The sequence below is a fragment of the Micromesistius poutassou genome, assembly GCF_964030765.1.
Source record: "Micromesistius poutassou genome assembly, chromosome: 19".
Classification (NCBI taxonomy): domain Eukaryota; kingdom Metazoa; phylum Chordata; class Actinopteri; order Gadiformes; family Gadidae; genus Micromesistius; species Micromesistius poutassou.
Genome location: NC_140289.1, coordinates 3,150,428 through 3,171,898, shown reverse-complemented (window position 1 = coordinate 3,171,898; position 21,471 = coordinate 3,150,428). Strand labels below are relative to the sequence as shown.

Here is a 21,471-nt window from a genome sequence, read left to right as displayed (position 1 = left end):
GGCTGACTGTTCCCCAGAAAACTAATAAGCATCTGATTGACAAACATTATGAATCATCATTGGTGTTTTTGAATTTTTTTATTTTTCTGCAAAGAAAAAGCAAGGCCATATTTATTTTTTTATGAGACTTGGTTATAAGATAAATAAAGTTGTTTAACAGTTTGGTCTGTGTATGTATATTTCACTTAATTTTAGAAGTTAAAAAAAAAAAAAAGAATGATAAAAAAAATGTATATATATAAAAATATATATAAAAAAATTATATTAAAAAATGGATATAAAAAAATAATTATAAAAAATATATATGACCTGCGTGAAATGTTTTCTTTTTTGAAAAAAAAAAAACATGCACGCAGGTCCAAAAAAAAAGATGCGCAGGCAGGTCCAAAAAAAAGATGCGCAGGTCCAAAACAAAAGATTTGCAGGTAAAAAAAAAAACATTTCGCACAGGTCGTATTTTTATTTATTTATTATTTTTTTTAATTATTTTTTTTAATATATATATATTTTTAAGATTCATTTTTTTAATAATCTTTTTATATATATTTTTTTTCATATAATTTTTTTTCAAAGATTATTCATACGTGTGAAACTGTATAGAAATAGCATGTAGATTGTGGAAACATTTATTTCCATAGGGCTGCATGAATGAACATGAATGATGTATAGTAGGCTATGCCATGCGTTAAAATAATAAAAATAATAATACTGTGGGGCGCGGCATGGAATGAATGAGACAGGAGCCCAGGTTTAAGCGGTCAAACAACTCCCGTGCCCCATACACCGCACGACTCCGGGAGTTGCCTTTATTTGAACACACACGATAACACAGAAACACGGCACACCTGACCAACACAAATAACACTCTCACTCACGGTCACGATCACACTGCACATCACACAGAACACCACACAATGAAGAACCACCCAACCACCAACCCCAAGGTGATCCAGGGGGCGTTGAGAAGGTCCAAACCATAGACATCTTATAAGTAGACGCAGCATTGGCTGCTGTGACGCGAGAAATTCGGCCGCCATCTTGGAGTGGTGATGAGCAGCCTGAGCTGAGACAGCTGACAGGTCGCGTCTACAGAAGAGAACAAGGATGCCGGGCTGGTGTTCCTGCTCAAATGAGCGGACCGTCGAAAATAGGAATCAGGGGATTACTGTTCACAAGTAAGATTTAACATTAACGTACTATTGGTTGTATTTTGTGAAAAAAATATTACCACAGAGTTGAGAAGGAGCAAAGATCTTCAATAGTACTGAAATCGTAGCCGCTAGCAAACAAGAGTATGACCATAATTGAATTGCTTGTCAATGAAATGAAAAAATTACGTACTTCAGTGTTTCCCACAGACCAGGTAGCAATGTGCCAGTTCAATGTGCCAGTTCAGACCAAAGATTTGCGACGCAACTGCTTGCAACTCGCAACTCCTTGCGACTCCTTGCGACGAGACGGGCTGAGACGTTCTAAAAAACCGGGCAGTTCACACTGCTGCACCGGGCGGCGATTATTTTTATTTTTATTTGGTTGAGAGTAGGCTAGAGTTGCTGTGTTTCGCCATTCTCCACTACTTCTGCATTGTAGTAATTCGCTGGAGCTTAGTTTGTTTAGATCCCGCTAGTTGCATTTGCATTCTTTCGTAGTGGCGACTTCTCGACTGCAAGGGAAGCAAATTTTTTTTTGATTAAAAATGCGTTAGAACACGTCCATCTCGAAGACAAGTTCGTTCAGAATCAGCTGCTTATCGCAGGTCGACTGACTCGATTTCCTTCTAGGCCCTACGTGTTTAATTTGACCCTAATTTGACCCTAGGGTCAAAGGTCAAGGTCATCAACACATGTTCACTAGCCCTCCCCCTCTGACCCTAGGGTCAAAGGTCAAGGTCATCAACACATGTTCACTAGCCCTCCCCTCTGACCCTAGGCTCAGAGAGGTCAAGGTCATCAACACATGTTCACTAGCCCTTCCCTCTGACCCTAGGCTCAGAGGTCAAGTCATCAACACATGTTCACTAGCCCTCCCAAGAAGTTCACACCACTCCGTTTAAAAGAGAACAAGCTCAATTTATAATTATTATTTGAATAATTACTATTATTAGTATTTTGATATGAAATGCAATCTATATATTTTTTTTTTTGGGGGGGGGGGGGGGGGGGAATGTAGTGATTCCTTTGATTAAATAAATACAATCAATTCGTTTTTTTTATTTGTTTGTCCATGCATTGTGTAACAGGCAATAAATGTCTTCTTTATGAATTGGGTGTGACTGTACAGATATTTGATGTATGACTATAATGTCATCGCCTTGTTTGTATAAAATATGTACAGATATAGATTTAATACATGTAAATGTTTGACTAATATATTGGAACACTGTTCAAATATACAATATAAGAATATTAAAGTAACAATATAATGTATTCTTTTATTAATGTCATTTGAAACATTTAGTGTCATTTGGATTTCTGTACGTTTTGATAACTTCATCACTTTGACAATAAATATCTGAGCTGATTGATTTTATTATTTTTATGCCGTTATAGCATTTCTATTTTGTGAATAAACAAACGCAACTATAAAGACTTTCATAGTTGCATAATTTGCCCAAATGTTGTAATTTGCATATTTAAGTTAAGTAAGTTGTGTTCTATTTTTTTATGTTCTATAATAGTAATTGTATCAATACAGTTATAATTAATTAGTTATGTTACACATTAGGCTTTTTTTTTTTTTTTTTTTTTCATCAAAAGGAAATACACCATCATACGGTGTAATTTCATACTTCAATCAGCATACAATTCCTGGTAGTAACAGTATTCCTCTACTCCATATGGTTTTAAACCACACTCACACATCCACATAATATCTACCATTTATTCCCACTCATCCACATATCGTTCACCTTTTAAACACACAAACCCAACCACTCCCACCCCCGCTCAACACACACACACACACACACACACACACACACACACACACACATATATATATATGGCGGCGCACACCTGCATGTAGTTCCGCTGATTATTTCGCGGGTCTCGGTGCGGATCGCGCTGCGTCTCCATTGAGCCTCACTGTGCTGCTGCTGCTCGCGCTCCACCACATCAAACAGGTTAGATTGAAAAAGACGCTGAGCCGTCTCCATTACACGGTTAATATTGACGTTATTTAGTAGTTTAACCGAAACATGGTTAGAAACGTCCGGTTGAAGTTATAAAAGTAACTAATGATCCGTCTGGTCCTTTTGTTTTCCAGGTTGACCGTCGGGTTAATTAACGAACACTTTTTGAAGTAAAACGGCCCGCTACATCCGGACCTGCTGTGAGTAGGACACTTATTTATAATTTATCTTAATTGTTTTTTACTCTAGGCCTACTTGATAAGTTGAATAATAGTAGTTCTGGATGTATGTCGTCGTAAGCTGTTTTTAATTGAGTTAATTGATATTTTTCGCCGGGTGACGCGGCTGCAGATATTTATCAATGACTCCATGACGGAGTTGGCGGCGGAAGACGTAGGGGGGCGGGGCCATGACGTCACACAATGACTCCGCACTCGGTTACCGTCGTAGTTAGATGGGAAAAATAACTTATTTTAATAACTTATTTGGATTTATTGGATTAATCACTAATTAAAACACACACACAGCCACACACACAAGCCGTAAAACTAATCTTGTTGCTCTCCTTCACAGCTCAAGAAGAAGAAACAGATTCTGTGAGTATCACGATCGAACCACGAAGAAGAAGAAACTGCGAACTGTAAGTCACAACATTTTATTTTAATGCTGTGGGCTGACAGCGTTTAGTTTGAACCGGTTCTCAGGCCCTGCCCCACGTAGGCCCTGCCCCGCCCCACGTAGGCCCTGCCCCGCCCCACGTAGGCCCTGCCCCGCCCCACGTAGGCCCTGCCCCGCCCCACATAGGCCCTGCCCCACATAGGCCCTGCCCCGCCCCACATAGGCCCTGCCCCGCCCCACATAGGCCCTGCCCCGCCCCACATAGGCCCTGCCCCGCCCCACATAGGCCCTGCCTCTCTCTCTCTCTCTCTCTCTCTCTCTCTCTCTCTCTCTCTCTCTCTCTCTCTCTCTCTCTCTCTCTCTCTCTCTCTCTCTCTCTCTCTCTCTCTCTCTCTTTCCCCCCCCCCCGTTCTCATGCCTCTCATTCGTCCCTAGAAGATACTTTATCCGTCCACTTTCCTACTACATTCCTCATCATTGCATCACATCCCATGTGTGTTGTCCTACTGATAAGGGTGTGTGACTGACTGACCAGAGATGCATGCAAGGGTTCTGCGCTGTTTGAGGCCTTCAGTTGTGTAGACGTTCCCCCTCAGGGGAACCTAGTGTTTAAGAGGCCGTCGTCACGTCAGTTACATGAACTGGAACGTCCTTCAGGATGGAGACAGGGACTCCTCAAGGAGTCACACCAGGGGGCGAGATGTGAGGGCTGTCCCTCTCAGCAACTAGAACCCAACCTGGTTCCTGCACCTGAGAACCACGGAGCACGTTCCAACGTTTCCTCCGTACGCTTTGAAGCCCTAGCCCCCCACCACTGGTCTCTCCGTCAAACCCTCCACTGGTCTCTCCTCTCTCAAAGACCTACAAACCCAGCGCTGTCTCTCCGTCAAACCCACCACTGGTCTCTCCGCTCTCAAGTACCTACAAACCCACCACTGGTCTCTTCTTAAAGACCTACAAACCCACCACTGGTTTCTCTTCTCTCAAAAGACCTACAAACCCACCACTGGTCTCTCCGTCAAACCCACTACTGGTTTCTCCTCTCAAAGACCTACAAACCCACCACTGGTTTCTCCTCTCAAAGACCTACAAACCCTCACTGGTCTCTCGTCTCTGCGGGAGATGGCCTCCGTCGCCCCCGGTCGATCGAAAGGGAGTCGGGTTCAGATTCCCAAATCTGGAGAGGCGGAGATAGGCGCCGCGAGGCGTCCAGTGCGGTAACGCAAACGACCCCGGAGAAGCTGGCGGGAGCCCCGGGAAGAGTTCCCTTTTCTTTGTGAAGGGCAGGGCGCAAAGACCTACAAACCCAGCACTGGTATCTCGTCTCTCAAAGACCTACAAACCCAGCGCTGGTCTCTCTGTCAAAACCTCCGCTGGTCTCTCCTCTCTCAAGGACCTAAAAACCCACCACTGGTCTCTCAAAGACCTACAAAACCTCCACTGGTCTCTCCGTCAAACCCTCCACTGGTCTCTCAAAGACCTACAAACCCAGCGCTGGTCTCTCCGTCAAAACCTCCACTGGTCTCTCCTCTCTCAAAGACCTACAAAGCCACCGCTGGTCTCTCCGTCAAACCCACCACTGGTCTCTCCGCTCTCAAGTACCTACAAACCCACCACTGGTCTCTTCTTAAAGACCTACAAACCCACCACTGGTTTCTCTTCTCTCAAAGACCTACAAAACCTCCACTGGTCTCTCCGTCAAACCCTCCACTGGTCTCTCAAAGACCTACAAACCCAGCGCTGGTCTCTCCGTCAAACCCTCCACTGGTCTCGTCTCTCAAAGACCTACAAACCCTCCACTGGTCTCTCCTCTCGTTTGGCTTTGTATTCCTTTGAGTATTGTCATTGTTTGTGTAAATACACAATCTAATAACTGAAAATAAAGAGGTGTGATCTTTAACCTGGTACTGGTCAATCTTTGCATGTCATGGGGCACTACTTCATGTGAGGGGCAATATTTAACCTGGCATGGGGCACTAAGTGTGAGCGGGGCAATTGTTGACTTTGCACGGGGCATTAAGTGTGAGCGGGGCAATTGTTGACTTTGCACGGGGCATTAAGTGTGAGAGGGGTGATCTTTAACCTTGCATGTGGCACTAAGTGTGAGAGGGGCAATCGTTGCCCTGGCATGGGGCACTAAGTGTGAGAGGGGCAATCGTTGCCCTGGCATGGGGCACTAAGTGTGAGAGGGGCAATCTTTAACCTGGTACTGGGCACCACATGTGTGAGGGGAAATTTTTCTACTTCTACTTGGCTTGTATTACCTGAACATTTTAATTTTCAGCTATAGGAGGATGCTACTCTTCCTGAAACACCCTTGAGTGTCATTTGGTTTGATGTTTCTGATGACTCAAGTCTGTGGCCTAAATCAAAGAGGATAACAAAGTGGGTGTTCAATACAGCAAGAGCCTGGCGCGATCTAGCATCTGGATCTCAATTCGACCTTCTACACACTGGACAGGATGACTTGAGTGTCATGCAGCTTGGACTGTAGTGTGACTGAGTCATGCAAACAATGGGAAGCGACAATGGCTACTTGGTACAATGGATGATGGACTAACGGCATTCCGACTGGACAGAATCGGATGAGAAACCAACCAACTAACTGAAGATGGAAGATGAAACATTCTGCAACGTTCTCTCAACATGATGGACTGCTGGCAAGCCCTCTGGATCTCCTGTACTCCTGCCCTGAGATCCAAGTATTTCTCGGGCTGAATCGGAAACCATCTTGGAAACATCCCAACTAGCGTCCCTGTCAAGCTGCAGTTGTGCTCTTCTTCAGAAGAGGTGAAGAAAGCCTCACTGGGGCTTCAAGGTCTATGAAGAGGAACATTGAAATGTGCGCCATGATTCTCTCCTGTAAGAGCTGTTGTATTCTAGTCGCCGAGAGGGGGAGCCTCACAGTCTACCCTTTGGCGTTTCTCCTTGGGGAGTCCCTGTCACGGTCTTGACGGACGTTCCAGGTCATGTAACTGATGTCACGACAGCCTTTTGAAAACTTGGTTTCTCCTGAGGGGGAACCTCTACAGAACTGTAGGCGTCAGATGGCACAGTATCCCAGCATGCATCTCTGGTCACTCAGATCACACCCTGATCAGTAAGGCAACACTCATGCGATGTGCATGCGATGTTTTAGAGAGTAGTAAGGAAGTAGACAAAAGGCATGAGAACAGTTTGTTATTTTGTACTGTTGGCAGCCTTGTTTATGGGTGGGAATTATTTGCTAAATGGGGGGGATATTAAATGTATAGTCAATTATTTGTACATGAACCAACAGCAACAAACTACTAGATCTGCTCAAGGTAAGTCTGTTGGCTGTATTTTGCAACAAGACGACCAAAGCACCCCAAGATCTCTATCGTCGTTCCAGCTCAAGGTAAGGGGCTCCTGCGGGGGGGTTGGTAGTTAGATTCGAGACCGCGATGTGCACGGGTCTATAAAGATGCTGTCTGACTTCACAGGATCTCCTGGACCAGGGTGGACCAGAGGCTGAGGACCAGCAGGTGACCAGATCCCACTGGACCAGGTATGGGTCACCAGGGTGGATAATAATAATAATAAATATTATTATTATTATTATTATTATGTGGATGTGTCTAGTGCTTTTCTCGCACTTAATTATAATGTAGGGTAACTAGATCCCCTAGACCAGGCATGGGGTACCAGGCTGGACCAGAGGGTATCCAGATCCCCCTGGGCCAGGAATGGGGCACCAGGCTGGACCAGAGGGTATCCAGATCCCCCTGGACCAGGAATGGGGCACCAGGCTGGACCAGAGGGTATCCAGATCCCCCTGGACCAGGAATGGGGCACCAGGCTGGACCAGAGGGTATCCAGATCCCCCTGGACCAGGAATGGGGCACCAGGCTGGACCAGAGGGTATCCAGATCCCCCTGGACCAGGAATGGGGCACCAGGCTGGACCAGAGGGTATCCAGATCCCCCTGGACCAGGAATGGGGCACCAGGCTGGACCAGAGGGTATCCAGATCCCCCTGGACCAGGAATGGGGCACCAGGCTGGACCAGAGGCTGTGGACCAGAGGGTAACCATAACCAAACACTTGACACCTGGAGGTTCTTTTTAATTATTTCAAACGATCGTAGAGGTCTTCATTAGTTTTTCCTTCAGATTTTTCATTCTGTGAATTTTAGCCAAAGCTGTGATTTGAAGTAATTAAGGTCACATCAGCTGCTACTACTATAGTTTATCCAGCGTACATCAAGGTGGACACTAAAACGTAACAGCTGGTCACACTCACACTTGGTAACGTAACATCACCCTTTTAATGTGTGTTTGTATTGTGAACAGATTAAGCTGACGACCCACCAGGAGCGAGACGAGGACTACGATGGGACTGCTCAAGTCTTTGGAAGGTTAATACCAACAGGTTTTTTTTACATCGTTTCACCACCAAAGCTATGCTGTTAAATTCACAGAATGTTTTACTATATTCCTGAATTACAAATTCCCAAGTGTGTGCATGTTTCATGTTGAAGTTTAAAATTTGATTTGATTCAGAATTATTTAAACAAGGTGTCCAAAGAATAATAAACTACTACCACTGTGTTTCTAGTGTAGAATTCTCAAAACAAAAGTATTTTCTTCAACACAAATTATATAAACTAAAAAAATCATGGACAAAATTATGGAGGAGGAGCCACCTATCTGGAGGGAGAGCCGGAATCTCGTTAGCCGCCTAGCTGGACATCGTTAGCCTCCTAGCATAATGGATATAGTTAGCTTCATAGCATAATGGGTATTGTTAGCCTCATAGCATAATCAACATCGCTAGCCTCATAGAGTTATCTATATCATTAGCCTCATAGTATAATTGATATTGTAGCATAATTGACATTGGTAGCCCATAGTGTAATCAACATGGTAGCCTCATAGCGTAATCGACATGGGTAGCCTCATAGTGTAATCGACATTGGTAGCCTCATTGACATTGTTGGCCTATGGCTAGCAACATAGATTATGCTACGAGGCTAACGATTTGTGTTTTTCCTCTTGCAACATTTCAGTGACCCACTGACGGCGCCTCGTCGGAGCTGGACGGTGGAGACTTCAGATGCAACTTCTACCTCGCAGGACGTGACTTAAGTCACGGGTTGTCAAGGGGTCCTTGTTTCTCAAGGGTTCCTTCGCGGGTTCCTCATGGTTCAGTGTTAGGGACAGAGTTAGGGTCAGATGGTCTCACGATGAACCATTGTTTTTTTTTAATCACATGCCAGAATTGTTTCACTGTGTGCACAGATGTTGAAATGTATACTGTTTTATGATATAAAATCATTTAAAATGACCTGGTTGTGTGGCTTGTTGTATGGTAATTTTTATTATACACATGCATGTTACCCTAATGAGGTAAGGTTACCTCTCCCCTCCCCTATATCCTAACCTCCCCCCTCCCATATCCTCTCCCAACCTCCCTCCCCTATACCCTAACCTCCCCCTCTATACCCTGACCTCTGTCCTCCCCCCCCCATACACCCTTACCTCCCCCTCCCCTGTCCTCCCCCCTCCTTTACTCATACCTTCCCCCCCCCCCCCCCCCCTCTAACCCTAACCTCTCCCCTCCCCTATACCCTTACAACCCGCCTCCCTTACCCTCACCCCCAACCTTACCCTAAACCTAACCTTAACCATAGCAGCGAATATCAAGCCAGTAAAAGCACGTATGATATTAGCTAACTAGACAATCAGATGGACAGTGGCTATACAGTATAGCTAGTCTAGCTTTCCAACCCAATTTTATGTAGCCCACCTTCGTGAAATGTGTGATAAACAGGAAAAGGTCCTGCCACACTTACCTGACAACTGGAATGGGGTATTTTTTGGGATTACTGTTGAACTACTGTGTGCACCCGGCTATGAAGTGAGACTTGATAAATCATTATCAATATATAACATTTCCTTTTCTCTCTATAGTGTAACACTATATAGTACCATTGATACACTTAATACTAACCATCATGAAACGTATAGCAATACTAACCCACTCTATATATATCTCTCTTCCCCCTTACCTCACTTGTGAGGTAAACCATTACCAGTCATTAGCCATCCTTGTATTTGGCCCTCATCGCACCTGAAGTCCCATCCCTATGACTGCCCTACCATCGCCTGTTGCTGTCCCCTTGACCGGATTCCTGGCCTGCGCTGCCTAGCGATCCACTACTGCCCTATGACAATTCCTAATCCCTATGACAATTCATCCCTACACTAGACTATTTGAACTTTCTGACACTAAATGGGATTCATGCATTATCATACTGGTACGGTAACCATCCCACCTCTTTGTAACATACACCCCAGGTGGCTCTAAACACCATGTTCTATTCTCTACACCTAACTAACCTATTCATTTATCATGTATACAAACCTCACTGCCCTGTAACTGACCCTAGGCAGATGGGTCAGGCCCTCGAGTCGTGGATCTGCTTGAGGTTTCTTCCTATATGTATCTCCAATTCTAGGGAGTTTTTCCTCGCCCCTGTTACTCATGGGCTCTCTCTGAATGTTCAATACTCAATACTAGCGTCGTGAGACGTGTAATGTTTTGGCACTCTATAAATAAAATTGAATTGAATGTTAACTTGTGTATAATTCCCAATTTTTATTGATATATTTGCACTTTTAATCTTGCTGAATTCTACAAGGCAAATATTAAGTTAAAACTTAGTTCCCCGGCCCCATTCGACTTTGTAAGGAAATGTTCTATTTTGTCTAATTTTAGGCAAATATAGACAATACTTTCTTAACAGTATAATTGGAACCATGAATAAGTCGTTCAAGTAACAATATTGAAATACTAACATTGTTGGGTAAGACAGAATTTGGGGGATAATTGTATAGTATTATTATATAGTATAATAATTACTCTTCTCATAAATATTTATTTATTTATTAATCATTGAACAAATTAACCATTTCATTGACAGGAGCATTGCCAATACAATAAGCACGCTAATTATGATTGCATATTTTCATTCTCAATGTATATATTACAAGAACACTGGTAATGTTATAACTAGAATTAGGCTGGTCAGCCAATCAGGTCGTCAGAGATAACAATTTTTAATTTATTCACTCAAACCCTCCACCTTTAGGGCTGAGAGTCATACACCCTGGCCACTGCACTCCCCTACTTCCCCTACTGATTCCTGTGTTTAATGTTGCAAAGGACCGCGCTCTTGGGCCTCAGGGTTCCGGTGTCCAGGATGTCAAAGGACTGTCCTGGTACCAGGCTGAACTCAAACCTCTGAAGCAGCTTGGCCATCACCACCTTAGCCTCCATCTGGAATCACATCATACACTTGCTCAGTTTGTGTTTCTGGATTCTTTTCAGAGTTAGTGTGTTTGGTGTGTCTACCTGTGTCACCCACCTGTGCAAACTTCTGTCCCAGACAGGAGCGTGCTCCGAGAGAGAAGGGGTAGTAACAGTAGTAAGGCCTACAGGAAGATGGCTGCAGTGAATACACAACACTCTCTTTCCTACTTAAACACTGTCAACTGAAGTGAATGTGGAAAGTCAGCAGTTCACATTGAAAGATTGACCCTATGCTTAACACAATAAAAAAAGACTGGCTGCTTACTTGGGTGCGTCAGGATGAAACCGGTCTGGATCGAATGTCAGTGGGTCCTTGAAGAATTTGTCCATCCTCCCACAAACATAGGTGTCAAACTGTTAAATGCACGACAATCAGTTAAACATTATTACTATGAAGTCCTTTCACAGACACTTTTATCCAAAGGGACCTAGATAGAATTATTGTTTCAGATGCCTGTCAGGATGGAGCAGGTAGGAGTTACGGCATCTTAGCTCAAAGTCAAAGGCAGGTAGACTGTGGACGATGTGGTTTCAAACCCAAAACCTTTCGGCTGGGAGGCAAACACCCTTACCAACCACTCAGCTAACTTTTCTATTATGCTTGTTAAGTTTCAGAGCACTGCACGACTTGACAGCTTGATAGCTCCAGCAGCAAAGCACTGACCACGTGTATAGTTCCTCCAGGTATGTCATAACCAGCGATGGTCATGTCTGATGACACCTCACGAGAGATTCCCGGGGCACTGGGGTACAACCTCAGGGTCTCCTTCAGCACCTGGAAAAAGAAGAGTCATTTACAGAACCATGCAGACCTCTAAATCAACCATGTGTTTAAATGGGAGATGTTTAAGTGGAAAAAGAATATGTTCACAACGTAAACAAACATCAAGAATTTTTTGTTTTAAGTTTGTTGTTTTCACTCTTTACCATTTCAAATGACGGATTTGAAGCTGTGTTGCTACTACGGTGTGCTAAAGAAAGGTGTATGGACCTTCAGATTGATCATTATTATGGGATGTACCTGTGAGAGGTAGGTCAGCTCTCCCAAATCATCATAGCTAATCTCCAGCTTCATTCCAAGGACAGAATCCACCTCTTTCTGCGCTCTGGTGAACATCACAGGTTACAGGAATGTCTCCTGTCAATCTCCACATTAAACAATTTGCTGCTTATTGGTCTTTGTGTTGCTTCTTACTTTTCCATGACGTCAGGGTTTCTTGCCAATTCCATGATGCAGAACCCCAGCTGAGAGGCTGTGGTTTCCTGCCCTGAAAGTGAAAATATCTAATGTTTAGAAATAAGAATAAGTTCAGTATAACCTGTGACCCGAATATGCCCACTGGTTATAACTGTCTATACAGAACAGAAAATCAAATGTATTTTGTGGCTCACCCGCGATGAGAAACGTCACAAAGTTGTCCAACATTAAGTCCTCGTCCTCTTTAGTGATCTCCTCTTCTGCAATATAAAACGTCGTTTTTTTTTCCCGTCTATCCAATTATGTATCAAACAATATTCTTCAAGGACTTTGCCTTCTTGTGCTTCACATTGTCTTCACATATTAAGTCTTTCTATATAGCAAAGAGACCAAACAAACATAAACTTTATTTTCTGAATCTGGATGTGAATTTGGTTGGGATTATTTCTGAATTGATTGTTGTCACCATGACCCATCACCAGGCACTTGTAACAGCCTCCTGCCTCTTGTTACAGATGCTAAGAACTGTTATATAAAAAGGGCTGTAATACAGTTTCGTAATATAGCATTGGTATTGCAACCTTGTCCAGCTGATTTGATGATCTGAGTGAGGATGTCTTTGGGTACATCTTCGCCATTTTGGACGGCGGTTCTCCGTTTCGAGATCCAGGCTTCTCCTATGGTCCGCAGAAGCTGGCACGCCTCCCTCACCTCCTTGATGAACGGTCGGTTCTTTGGCTTTAGCTGGAAGAGTTGGATTTCCACATCTTATTCATATAATAATATTCACTTACTCAGTTGCCTTTTAATGACCCTTTGTGCTTACACTGTGATTACACCTGTCGCATAGCTAGTATTGTAATGTCAAATATAACTTCCACACATGAAACAGGGATCCAAGGCCTCAGCTTAGCAGATGACCCTCACGCTCTGAGTACAGCCGTGCAATATCTTCTTACTCCCACTCACCCATTTTGCCTAGGCCTAACCCTTCTCCTGCTCTCTGATTTGTCACTCTGATTGTACTCAAATCATATCACATCTTAGGCATATCACAAAATAGCTGGCTGCTGAACATAGGCCCGTGTTATATACTTCTGAAATCCTTAGAATTCCTCAACACCATGTAGTACCTGAAAAAATAAATCTCTGAGATTGGCGATCATGCCTTTCAGACAAGTCTCAATGGCTTTGGGGAAAGGCGAGTCGTTGTTGACGAGGTCTAAATCCATTCCAAAGGCCACCTGCATATTAGCAATAAAAAAACGTAATAAATCGTTTAGAACGTTTTGGAGGAAAAGCGTTGCTTAGCAATTGTTCTTTCACATTTACTATACCTTGGTGATGACATCTAAGGTCACACGGCTGACCAACTGGAGCATCTCTGCTTCTTTTTTGCTATCTGCTAACTTTGTGAGTTCATCCATGAGGTATTCTGCCCTCTCGTTGAAGGTCCCCATCAGGCCCCTGAGGTACCTGGGAGTGATATGAGAGTGCTGCTGTGTCAGATTGTTTGTGTGTATCCAGAATACATCCGAATGCATCAAATATGTTTATTTAGTGTATTATATGTGAGAGGAGTTTGCATTTATGTGCTTGATTACATTTAACTCCACCTTCATTTGACTCACAGACTGCTGAAGGCTGGGTCCATAATCCTTCGTTGTTTATACCACTGCTCATGGTTAGTAGCGGAAACCAAGCCATTCCCCAGGAACCTTGTGATACATGAATTTTAACAATTACATTAACACCAGTTGATTGAGGATATATATATATATATATATATATATATATATATATATATATATACATATATATATATATACAAACACAATATATATATATATATATATACAAACACAACGTATGTATATATATATATATATATATATATATATATATAGATAGATAGATAGATAGATAGATGATATAATTAATACGATATATATATAGATAGATATAGATATAATAGGCAAGCAATTTGAATCAAACAATATTAAGACCACATTATGTCATAATAACGATACATTACTGAACAGCATACGTTGTGTTTGTATGAAGTTTCCATTAGCCTACCTCACTCCAAAAATATTAAAGAGCCGTTCGTACAAAAGTTTATCTTTTGGGTACTTAGTGGACATCAAGACCTCCTGAAATCAAGTTCAAAAACATGTTTTACCTGTGCACCCTTTATTAAGCAATGCTTTCTTATTGAACTGAGTCGTGCACACACAGGATTCGCACTGGTATTTCACCTTAGTAGCCTCCGGACAGGTCACAGAAATAATAACCATATGAAGGCTATTTATCCTATAAGCTGGCCCGTACATTTCAGACCTGAAAAAAAATAAAATGCGATGGATAAAAAGAATAATATAAATATAAATAAATGAGAGTATTTTATGAGAAATCAGGAAGTAAGCAAGATGTAGGCAGGTACAAAGTTCAGCTCGCCCAGTGGCTGCACTATCGGCCAAATATATCTAAGAATAATAACTCTTCCTTATGCCTACCACTGCAGGAATTTGTCGTGAAGATTTCTCCCACTTCGTGTTTCCTCTATCATGGTTGGTGCATGCCCGAAGAGAAAACTGCAATAATAAAAGCAGCCTATGTGGTTAATCTTGTTTACCAAACGAAAGAACACGAAAATAATTGGAGCGCTCTCACCTGTCTCTTGGTGGCCCAGGGATATGATCATATTTCATGTGAATGTATTTAATATATACACAATAACCAAGGAACGCAGATGCAATCAGAAGGAGTATACACAAGATCGCAAAACCGAACCAGTATGAGAGCAGGTAAAATGCACCCATTGTATATGTTGAACCCGGTCTCCTAATGGAATTGTCACCGCTGCGTCATGTGTCGTCCAGCCAGATTCCAACGTTAGTAGGTACAAAATGTGCTGTTGAATATGTTATGAGAGCATGGCGACTAAAGCAGCACCCTTTAAAACAACAATAATAATGGGGCTAATTAAGATAGCTTAATCAGTAAAATCAATAGACATAGCCTACTTAATACAAAAGTTATAAAACAAAATAATACATATTTTACATTAATATACTACACAATTTCAATTTTCAATATGCAGTAGGCTAGGCCTATATATTGATATTCTACTATATAGGCCTACATCTAATGCTATTTCATCCACAATTATTGTGAACAATTAATTGTTATTGTGTAATGATCTAAAGTGACTAATACTCTAATTAGCTATACTTTACATACGATACAGCATAATAACGTCTAGGCTTTAATCTGAACAGAAAATGTTTTATTTGGCTTTGAAACAGTAAAACACTACTGGCGTCTTATTCAAAGTCAAAGGCAGGTAGACTGCGGACGATGCTGTTCAAACCCAAACAACCTGGGACATGGAACTACGGTACCCATATGTTGATTTCACAATGCTATAACAGCCGAAAATAAATGCATTATTTTTTATAGTGTCAATTTGTAATACGGCGCGCTTTTGAAATAATAATAATAATAATAATAATAATAATAATAATAATAATAATAATAATAATAATACATTTTATTTTAAAAACGCCTTTCAAGGTACCCAAGGAAACAGTACAAATAAAGTGCGGATAGTATATAAAAGAACATATAAAGTCAATAGCAGTCACACAAATTATCAGATAACACTGACAATATGGCCATAGTATGACATTGAAAACAGGCAGATCTACAGACACCTCCTGCCTAAACAGAGGTCCTCTTTCAGGCGTTAAAGCAACGTCGCTTCGTGATGACGTCCTCTTTACCCGCTTTGAGGCAGGAGATTTGGGTGTGTTTTCTACCTCCGGGTCTAATCTGTTTAATATCTTCACCATCCTATCTCCAAAATAACCAATAACTAAATTTTTACACTCGATAATAACGTTATGTTTGCTTTTCTGTTTTATTGCAGCATTTTAGGTCCGCCATCCATCGATAATACACAATGGCCGAGGAAGGGTGAGCGTCCCCATACTCTATACCATTACACGAGTAATGCGTTGAGGACATGAATAAACAGCATTGCTTCTTAATAGCTTGGTCTAATATGTAACATGGAGTAAAGTTTACGAGTGAAATGCAACTATAAATTACGTATACGTTTAGCCATCACATCGTAAACAGCGAAAGGATCATCCGGGAAGGCTTTACACTAGAATGTGCTTAATGTGATTTACTACAAGTTGCTCCAACTTACGAGTTCTCCAGCACTAAATGATGATTTACTTTTCTTTTGTCGGATACCCCTTCACCTATTTTATGAGTGAGAACCCTGATCTGATGCGCTGGAGACTTGTTGGTGCCATGGACACATGCGATCGCAATAGTGGTGCCTTCTTTTTTTTTAACGTGGCTTTCCCTGAACTTGTCCTCAGCGTCGCCGCTGGAGGTGTGATGGATGTGAACACCGCTCTCCCCGAAGTGCTCAAGACCGCACTCATCCACGACGGTCTCGCCCGCGGTATCCGCGAGGCAGCGAAGGCTCTGGACAAGTAAGCCGACGCGAATCCACCACGCCATGTCGAACCGTCTCTGGGGGCGAACTCACTGTCTTAGCGTGCATGTGTATCTCTGGTGAACACCTTGAGCTCCCTCCTCTACTGAATTTGCATGTGGGGATTGGGAAGATGCTGTTTTTTTTATTTTGGTTCAGCAGAGTTTGAACGTTGTTGGTGCGAACTGTACACCGCCTGACTGTGTTCTATCTTTAGGCGCCAGGCCCATCTGTGTGTCCTCGCGGCCAACTGTGACGAGGCCATGTACGTCAAGCTGGTGGAAGCCCTCTGCGCCGAGCATCAGATCAACCTCATCAAGGTACGGGACATATCCCAAGGGTCCTCTTAATGAGCCTGTACTCCTGGGTCATTGTTGATATTACTGACAGATAGATTGCATGGCATGGTATTGTTTTGCCTGCGTTAACTAAGCATTTTGTCGACTTATTATTTAAATACTTATTATTTGAATTGTATAATATGTGAACCAGTACGATTGAACATTGCCATGTCAACTTGGGGAAGTGTGCTTGACTAATGGACTGCTGTGTCTGTGATGATGATCTGGCTCCCTCTACTGACTAAAATGAGGACATTGCCACTGTTACCCAATTCAATGTCTGAGATGCAGCTATGCCCGAAAGCGCTGGTGTGTGTCACCAGTGGCTGATTCGCTGAACGGGCCTGCATGCGTTCTCCTAACGCTTTCCGCTCTTTCAGGTTGACGACAACAAGAAGCTCGGGGAGTGGGTCGGTCTCTGCAAGATCGACCGTGAGGGCAAACCCCGCAAGGTGGTGGGCTGCAGCTGTGTCGTGATCAAGGTAAGGGGGCCCTGGCGAACCGTGGCGTGTGCATGAGCGTCAAAGCGTTTAGATTAGTGCCGACACCCGCGTTGATGATGGTTTAGAGAATGGACGCTAATTGGAGATGTGACATCCATGCCTTGATGGCGGTCATTGGACTACCTTGACTGTCTTTCTGTATGAGTATCCTACCCAAACCCATGACAGTCTTAGTAAGGCATTGCATGCCAGTACAAACAGTTAAGTTTGCAGGAGTTCAGGTTTAAATGGGTGAACTCAAGGTTTCTGCCCCATTTGGTCCACTTTGCTAAACACTGTATCCCGCTTGAGTGCTTTGTGGTATAATTGTGGCCTTGGAAAGGTAGCCTAGTTCTAGAGCAGATTGGAGGATGCAGATACTAGGCAAATGAAACTACTATAAATTACCAATTTGTGTATCCATCGCAAGGAGAATGAAACAAGGATGAATACATCAAGGCTTTACTGGCGTGTGCTCAATGCGAATTACCACAAGTTACACACTTCCGAGTTCTCCAGCACCAAATGATGATTTGCTTTTCTTTTGTCGGATACCCCTTCACCTATTTTATGAGTGAGAATCCTAATCTGATGCGCTGGAGACTTGTGCAATGGACACGTGCCATCACAATCACGTATGATTGGAGGATGCATATACTGTGGCCATGAGAGTGTAAACAAAGGAGCGTGCCAGACAGGTTCAGGTGCTGTGCATTGCCTCTGATCAATACTGGCCAGATCAAGACTTCCAGCAAACGAGCCCCTTGATCGCTTTGTGGTTTGTGGGGTTTCTAAGACTGGCTATAAACATGGTGTAGTGATGCGTGTTTACAGACGGTTCAGAAGTGGGACTTGGAATGATTCTGTATCTAATCTGAACTTTCTCAACAGGATTACGGCAAGGAGTCTCAAGCGAAGGATGTGATCGAGGAATACTTCAAATCCAAGAAATAAGAAGTGAATAAAAGGTTGAAACTGATGTCTTGTGGTGCTTTTAATACTGGTGTGAAGATGCTGGTTTAGGGCAGTGGAGAATGAAGGCTTTATACTCATGGATCCTTATTCATATTAAATAATCCAAGGTGTGGCAAAGTACATTTAAGTAGTTTCTTTTTCTGCTAATATGACTTGTATTTGTATAATGGAGTTCATCTTTGACTGCCTTTAAAAAAAGACAAGCTTTTCAGGGAGGCCGTTTGTTGGAAATGGCATTGTCAGCTATTAAACACTCTTCGACAAGTCTTCGAGTAGTCTGTCAGCCATAAATGAGACAATGAGAACTTGATGTCAGCAATATGTATAGAGGAGGTATTTAAGTGTTGTCTTTTTTCTAGATCTTGCATACGCAATGTGGTTGCAGCTTATATGATCAGTGGCATAAACTAAACGTGGGTAATTTCTTATCTGGGCTACTACCAATCCTTAAGCACTGGACTACAGTTGTCAAATATATTATTTAACTTTAATAATTGGTACATTAAACGCTGCTGAGCAAACTTTCTAGGCACCTTGCTGTCAATAGGCCCACAGGTAGATGTGGACACGGGATTAGACGCCATAAGTTTTAATATGGCCATATTTAGATGGACCAAATTAATTATCGTTTTTAAATTAAGTTATCAGTCTACATTTAGTGCAAGGTCTCATTCTCACCACTGACCTGACCCATTGCTTTACTGGTCTAGATCCCTCACAGTCTGCCAAGATTTGTGTTTGGAGCTTGCCATTGGTCTGTCCTTCTGCCCTTTGTGTCAAATCCGACCGGTCACAGCTCAAAGGCAAGCCGATTGACCCAATTGCTAAGGCCTTCCAGTTTGTCTTGCTCTACTTAAGTAGACTCGACTCGTGTCTTCATTTTCAATGCAATATTTCTATTTAAAAGGATGAGTAATGGAAGAGAAAAGGCACATTTTGTTTGGGGTATTTTTATATCTACATATTAGGTCTGGAAAAAAGGAAATATTCACTCAAACACGTTTATAAGGCACAACACATCACATTCTCCTTTTCAAAAAAAAACATACAAAAAATCCAGAACCCCTAAAAGAAACATTTTCCTTTCATTGACAAGAACTGCTGCCCTCAGGTTACTGATAATTTACAAGTTTCTGCTACGGACTTCATTGTAATTCGAATGACCAAACAGAAAGTTAATTGCAGTATATAATAGCTTGTTTTCACATGCAGCTGTTGTCCCCACCCGGCGTGATTCAGACCAACCCTCCGCTCAACTCCTCAATGGGAGTTCCTCATGAATGGACACTCTTTCTTGGGATTGGACGATCAGGCCTGGGTTCTGCAGAACTCAAACATCAAGAGGCCAACGGGTAAACGAAAATCAGACGACGAGCAAGGACTACTGACGAGTATTGAAGTTGCGCTGGGAAGATCCTTCTTGCTTGAGCGGTGTGTGGACATAGCTGCTTCACAACTGTCAGTCCCCAGCATCATCAAGGGGGGGGGGGGGGGGGGTATTGGGGGTGGGCGGGTCCAGTCCAGTCCTGTCTTGACCCCACTGTCCATAAGTTTTTTTTTTCCCTTCACCTCTCTTCTTAAGACCAGAGTATGTAAATACAAACATTTAAAAAAAAAAAGGAAATCACAAAAAAAGTCGCAGTGTATGGTGTGTTGTCTTTTCTCTTAAATATGTATACAGGACGAGGATCTTTGAGGTCTGTCGGCGACCACCTCTGTGACGACATTGAATATGTCCGTATTGCTTTTGGTATCCGTTACAGATACTCAAATTCCAGTGCTTGATGCAAAGCCAGCAGGTCCGAGTGACTAGATATCCTCCAGAAAGGCATGTTATGCTGCAGAGTGAACACAGAAACACACCATGAGATTGACACAAATCAGCATGAAGTACATTCGTATGGATTATTTCATAGCATGTGACGCACACCACCACCCCAAAACTCATGCAAGCTACACTACTGTTTCGTAGTCGCTTGCATTGCAAAAGCACTGCAAACCAAATCCATGCAGTCCACGATTCCTTGCACCCAGAACTATGCCCAAACTAAGGAAGAACATGTTTAATTAATACCTCCTTTCTAATTAATAAACGCTTTGCACTTCAAAATATGTTGATTGCATAGCCGCAGTGAATCCTTGCCTGTTTGTCTCCCACACCACAGAGGACAGTAAGCTACCACCATTACAGGACAAACGTTTCCCCTGCACAAGAGTCCCAACTTCCCTGCATTACTGTCTGTCAAATGGAAGGAAACTATAGGGGATTTTCACTTTATTCACCCAGAATTTAGGATATATTAAAGAGATTGTTCAAAAGCTTTTTCCACTGTGTACACTTTGTCCACCTGGTCACATTTAGATTATTATGATGTTGTTTCATGTAAGGTGACACATGAATCATATTTTACATTTATTCCCCATTAACTACATGTGATGCATGTGGTGCAGGGGATAATGCTTTGGATTTCCAAGATCGACGAAAACGTACAACATTGATGAAGCCTCACAATCTCTAGAATGCACTACAGTATTCTGGTGAAGAAGTCTACTTTTATTTTGATAAAGAAAAGTAGAGCACCAAGCAACAACACAAAAAAAACAAGGAGTAGAACAGAAATCAGAAGTCCCAGCTCAAAACCACCACAGCAAAGAAAGGCATGACTTGGTCCAATCAGAGCGCACGCAGCGTGGAATAGGGCGGGGTCACGGTGAGATGGCGGGTCCATTACCTTTTTGGCTGCCTGCTCCTCTTCCACACCATCCCCAATAACAACATACACTACTTTCCTGCCAAACCTTTGCATTATGCGCTCAAAGCAACTCTCTTTTCCTGCGAAAAAACAAAATAAACAAGGGGGGAGGAAGGAGGGAGGGGGA

General features: G+C 42.7%; 3 protein-coding genes and 2 non-coding genes across 7 annotated transcripts in view; 3 read left to right on the top strand and 2 right to left on the bottom strand.

The window, feature by feature from the left end:
- Positions 1-10,642: 10,642 nt before the first annotated feature.
- LOC311363708 (cholesterol 24-hydroxylase-like) lies at positions 10,643-15,153 on the bottom strand. 2 transcript variants are annotated; one of them, XM_084483671.1, is made up of 15 exons: positions 14,954-15,153; positions 14,797-14,874; positions 14,539-14,620; positions 14,360-14,433; positions 13,912-13,998; positions 13,618-13,756; positions 13,414-13,524; positions 12,862-13,024; positions 12,475-12,540; positions 12,278-12,350; positions 12,104-12,188; positions 11,747-11,857; positions 11,348-11,436; positions 11,138-11,204; positions 10,643-11,049 (listed from the first exon to the last, which is right to left on the bottom strand). In XM_084483671.1, the coding sequence occupies exons 1-15, from the start codon at positions 15,100-15,102 to the stop codon at positions 10,906-10,908; spliced, it is 1,518 nt and encodes a 505-aa protein (XP_084339797.1). In that variant the 5' UTR covers positions 15,103-15,153; the 3' UTR covers positions 10,643-10,905. The 2 variants fall into 2 exon arrangements, with proteins under 2 accessions (XP_084339797.1, XP_084339798.1); XM_084483672.1 differs by having other exon boundaries at positions 10,908-11,049; positions 11,138-11,169.
- On the top strand, positions 14,828-18,595 carry rps12 (ribosomal protein S12). Of its 2 annotated transcripts, none has more exons than XM_084483674.1 (6): positions 14,828-14,850; positions 16,212-16,258; positions 16,675-16,791; positions 17,011-17,113; positions 17,515-17,616; positions 18,508-18,595. In XM_084483674.1, exons 2-6 carry the CDS (start codon positions 16,245-16,247, stop codon positions 18,568-18,570), a joined length of 399 nt encoding a protein of 132 aa, XP_084339800.1. In that variant the 5' UTR covers positions 14,828-14,850; positions 16,212-16,244; the 3' UTR covers positions 18,571-18,595. The 2 variants fall into 2 exon arrangements, with proteins under 2 accessions (XP_084339800.1, XP_084339799.1); XM_084483673.1 differs by lacking the exon at positions 14,828-14,850 and adding an exon at positions 16,034-16,088.
- LOC311364401 (small nucleolar RNA SNORD100) lies at positions 17,341-17,424 on the top strand. The gene has a single exon (XR_014639209.1). It is a non-coding gene; the product is annotated as a small nucleolar RNA SNORD100 (small nucleolar RNA).
- LOC311364393 (small nucleolar RNA SNORD101) lies at positions 18,135-18,213 on the top strand. The gene has a single exon (XR_014639201.1). It is a non-coding gene; the product is annotated as a small nucleolar RNA SNORD101 (small nucleolar RNA).
- A 936-nt stretch (positions 18,596-19,531) lies between the features above and the next one.
- Positions 19,532-21,471, bottom strand: part of eya4 (EYA transcriptional coactivator and phosphatase 4) — a 14,319-nt gene continuing 12,379 nt past the window's right edge. Inside the window, exons 12-13 of the mRNA XM_084483644.1 lie at positions 21,324-21,424; positions 19,532-20,429 (exon numbers count right to left, since the gene is read on the bottom strand). Of these exons, the coding sequence (XP_084339770.1) occupies positions 20,349-20,429; positions 21,324-21,424 (182 nt within the window). The 3' untranslated portion in view covers positions 19,532-20,348. The remainder of the gene's footprint in view (positions 20,430-21,323; positions 21,425-21,471) is intronic.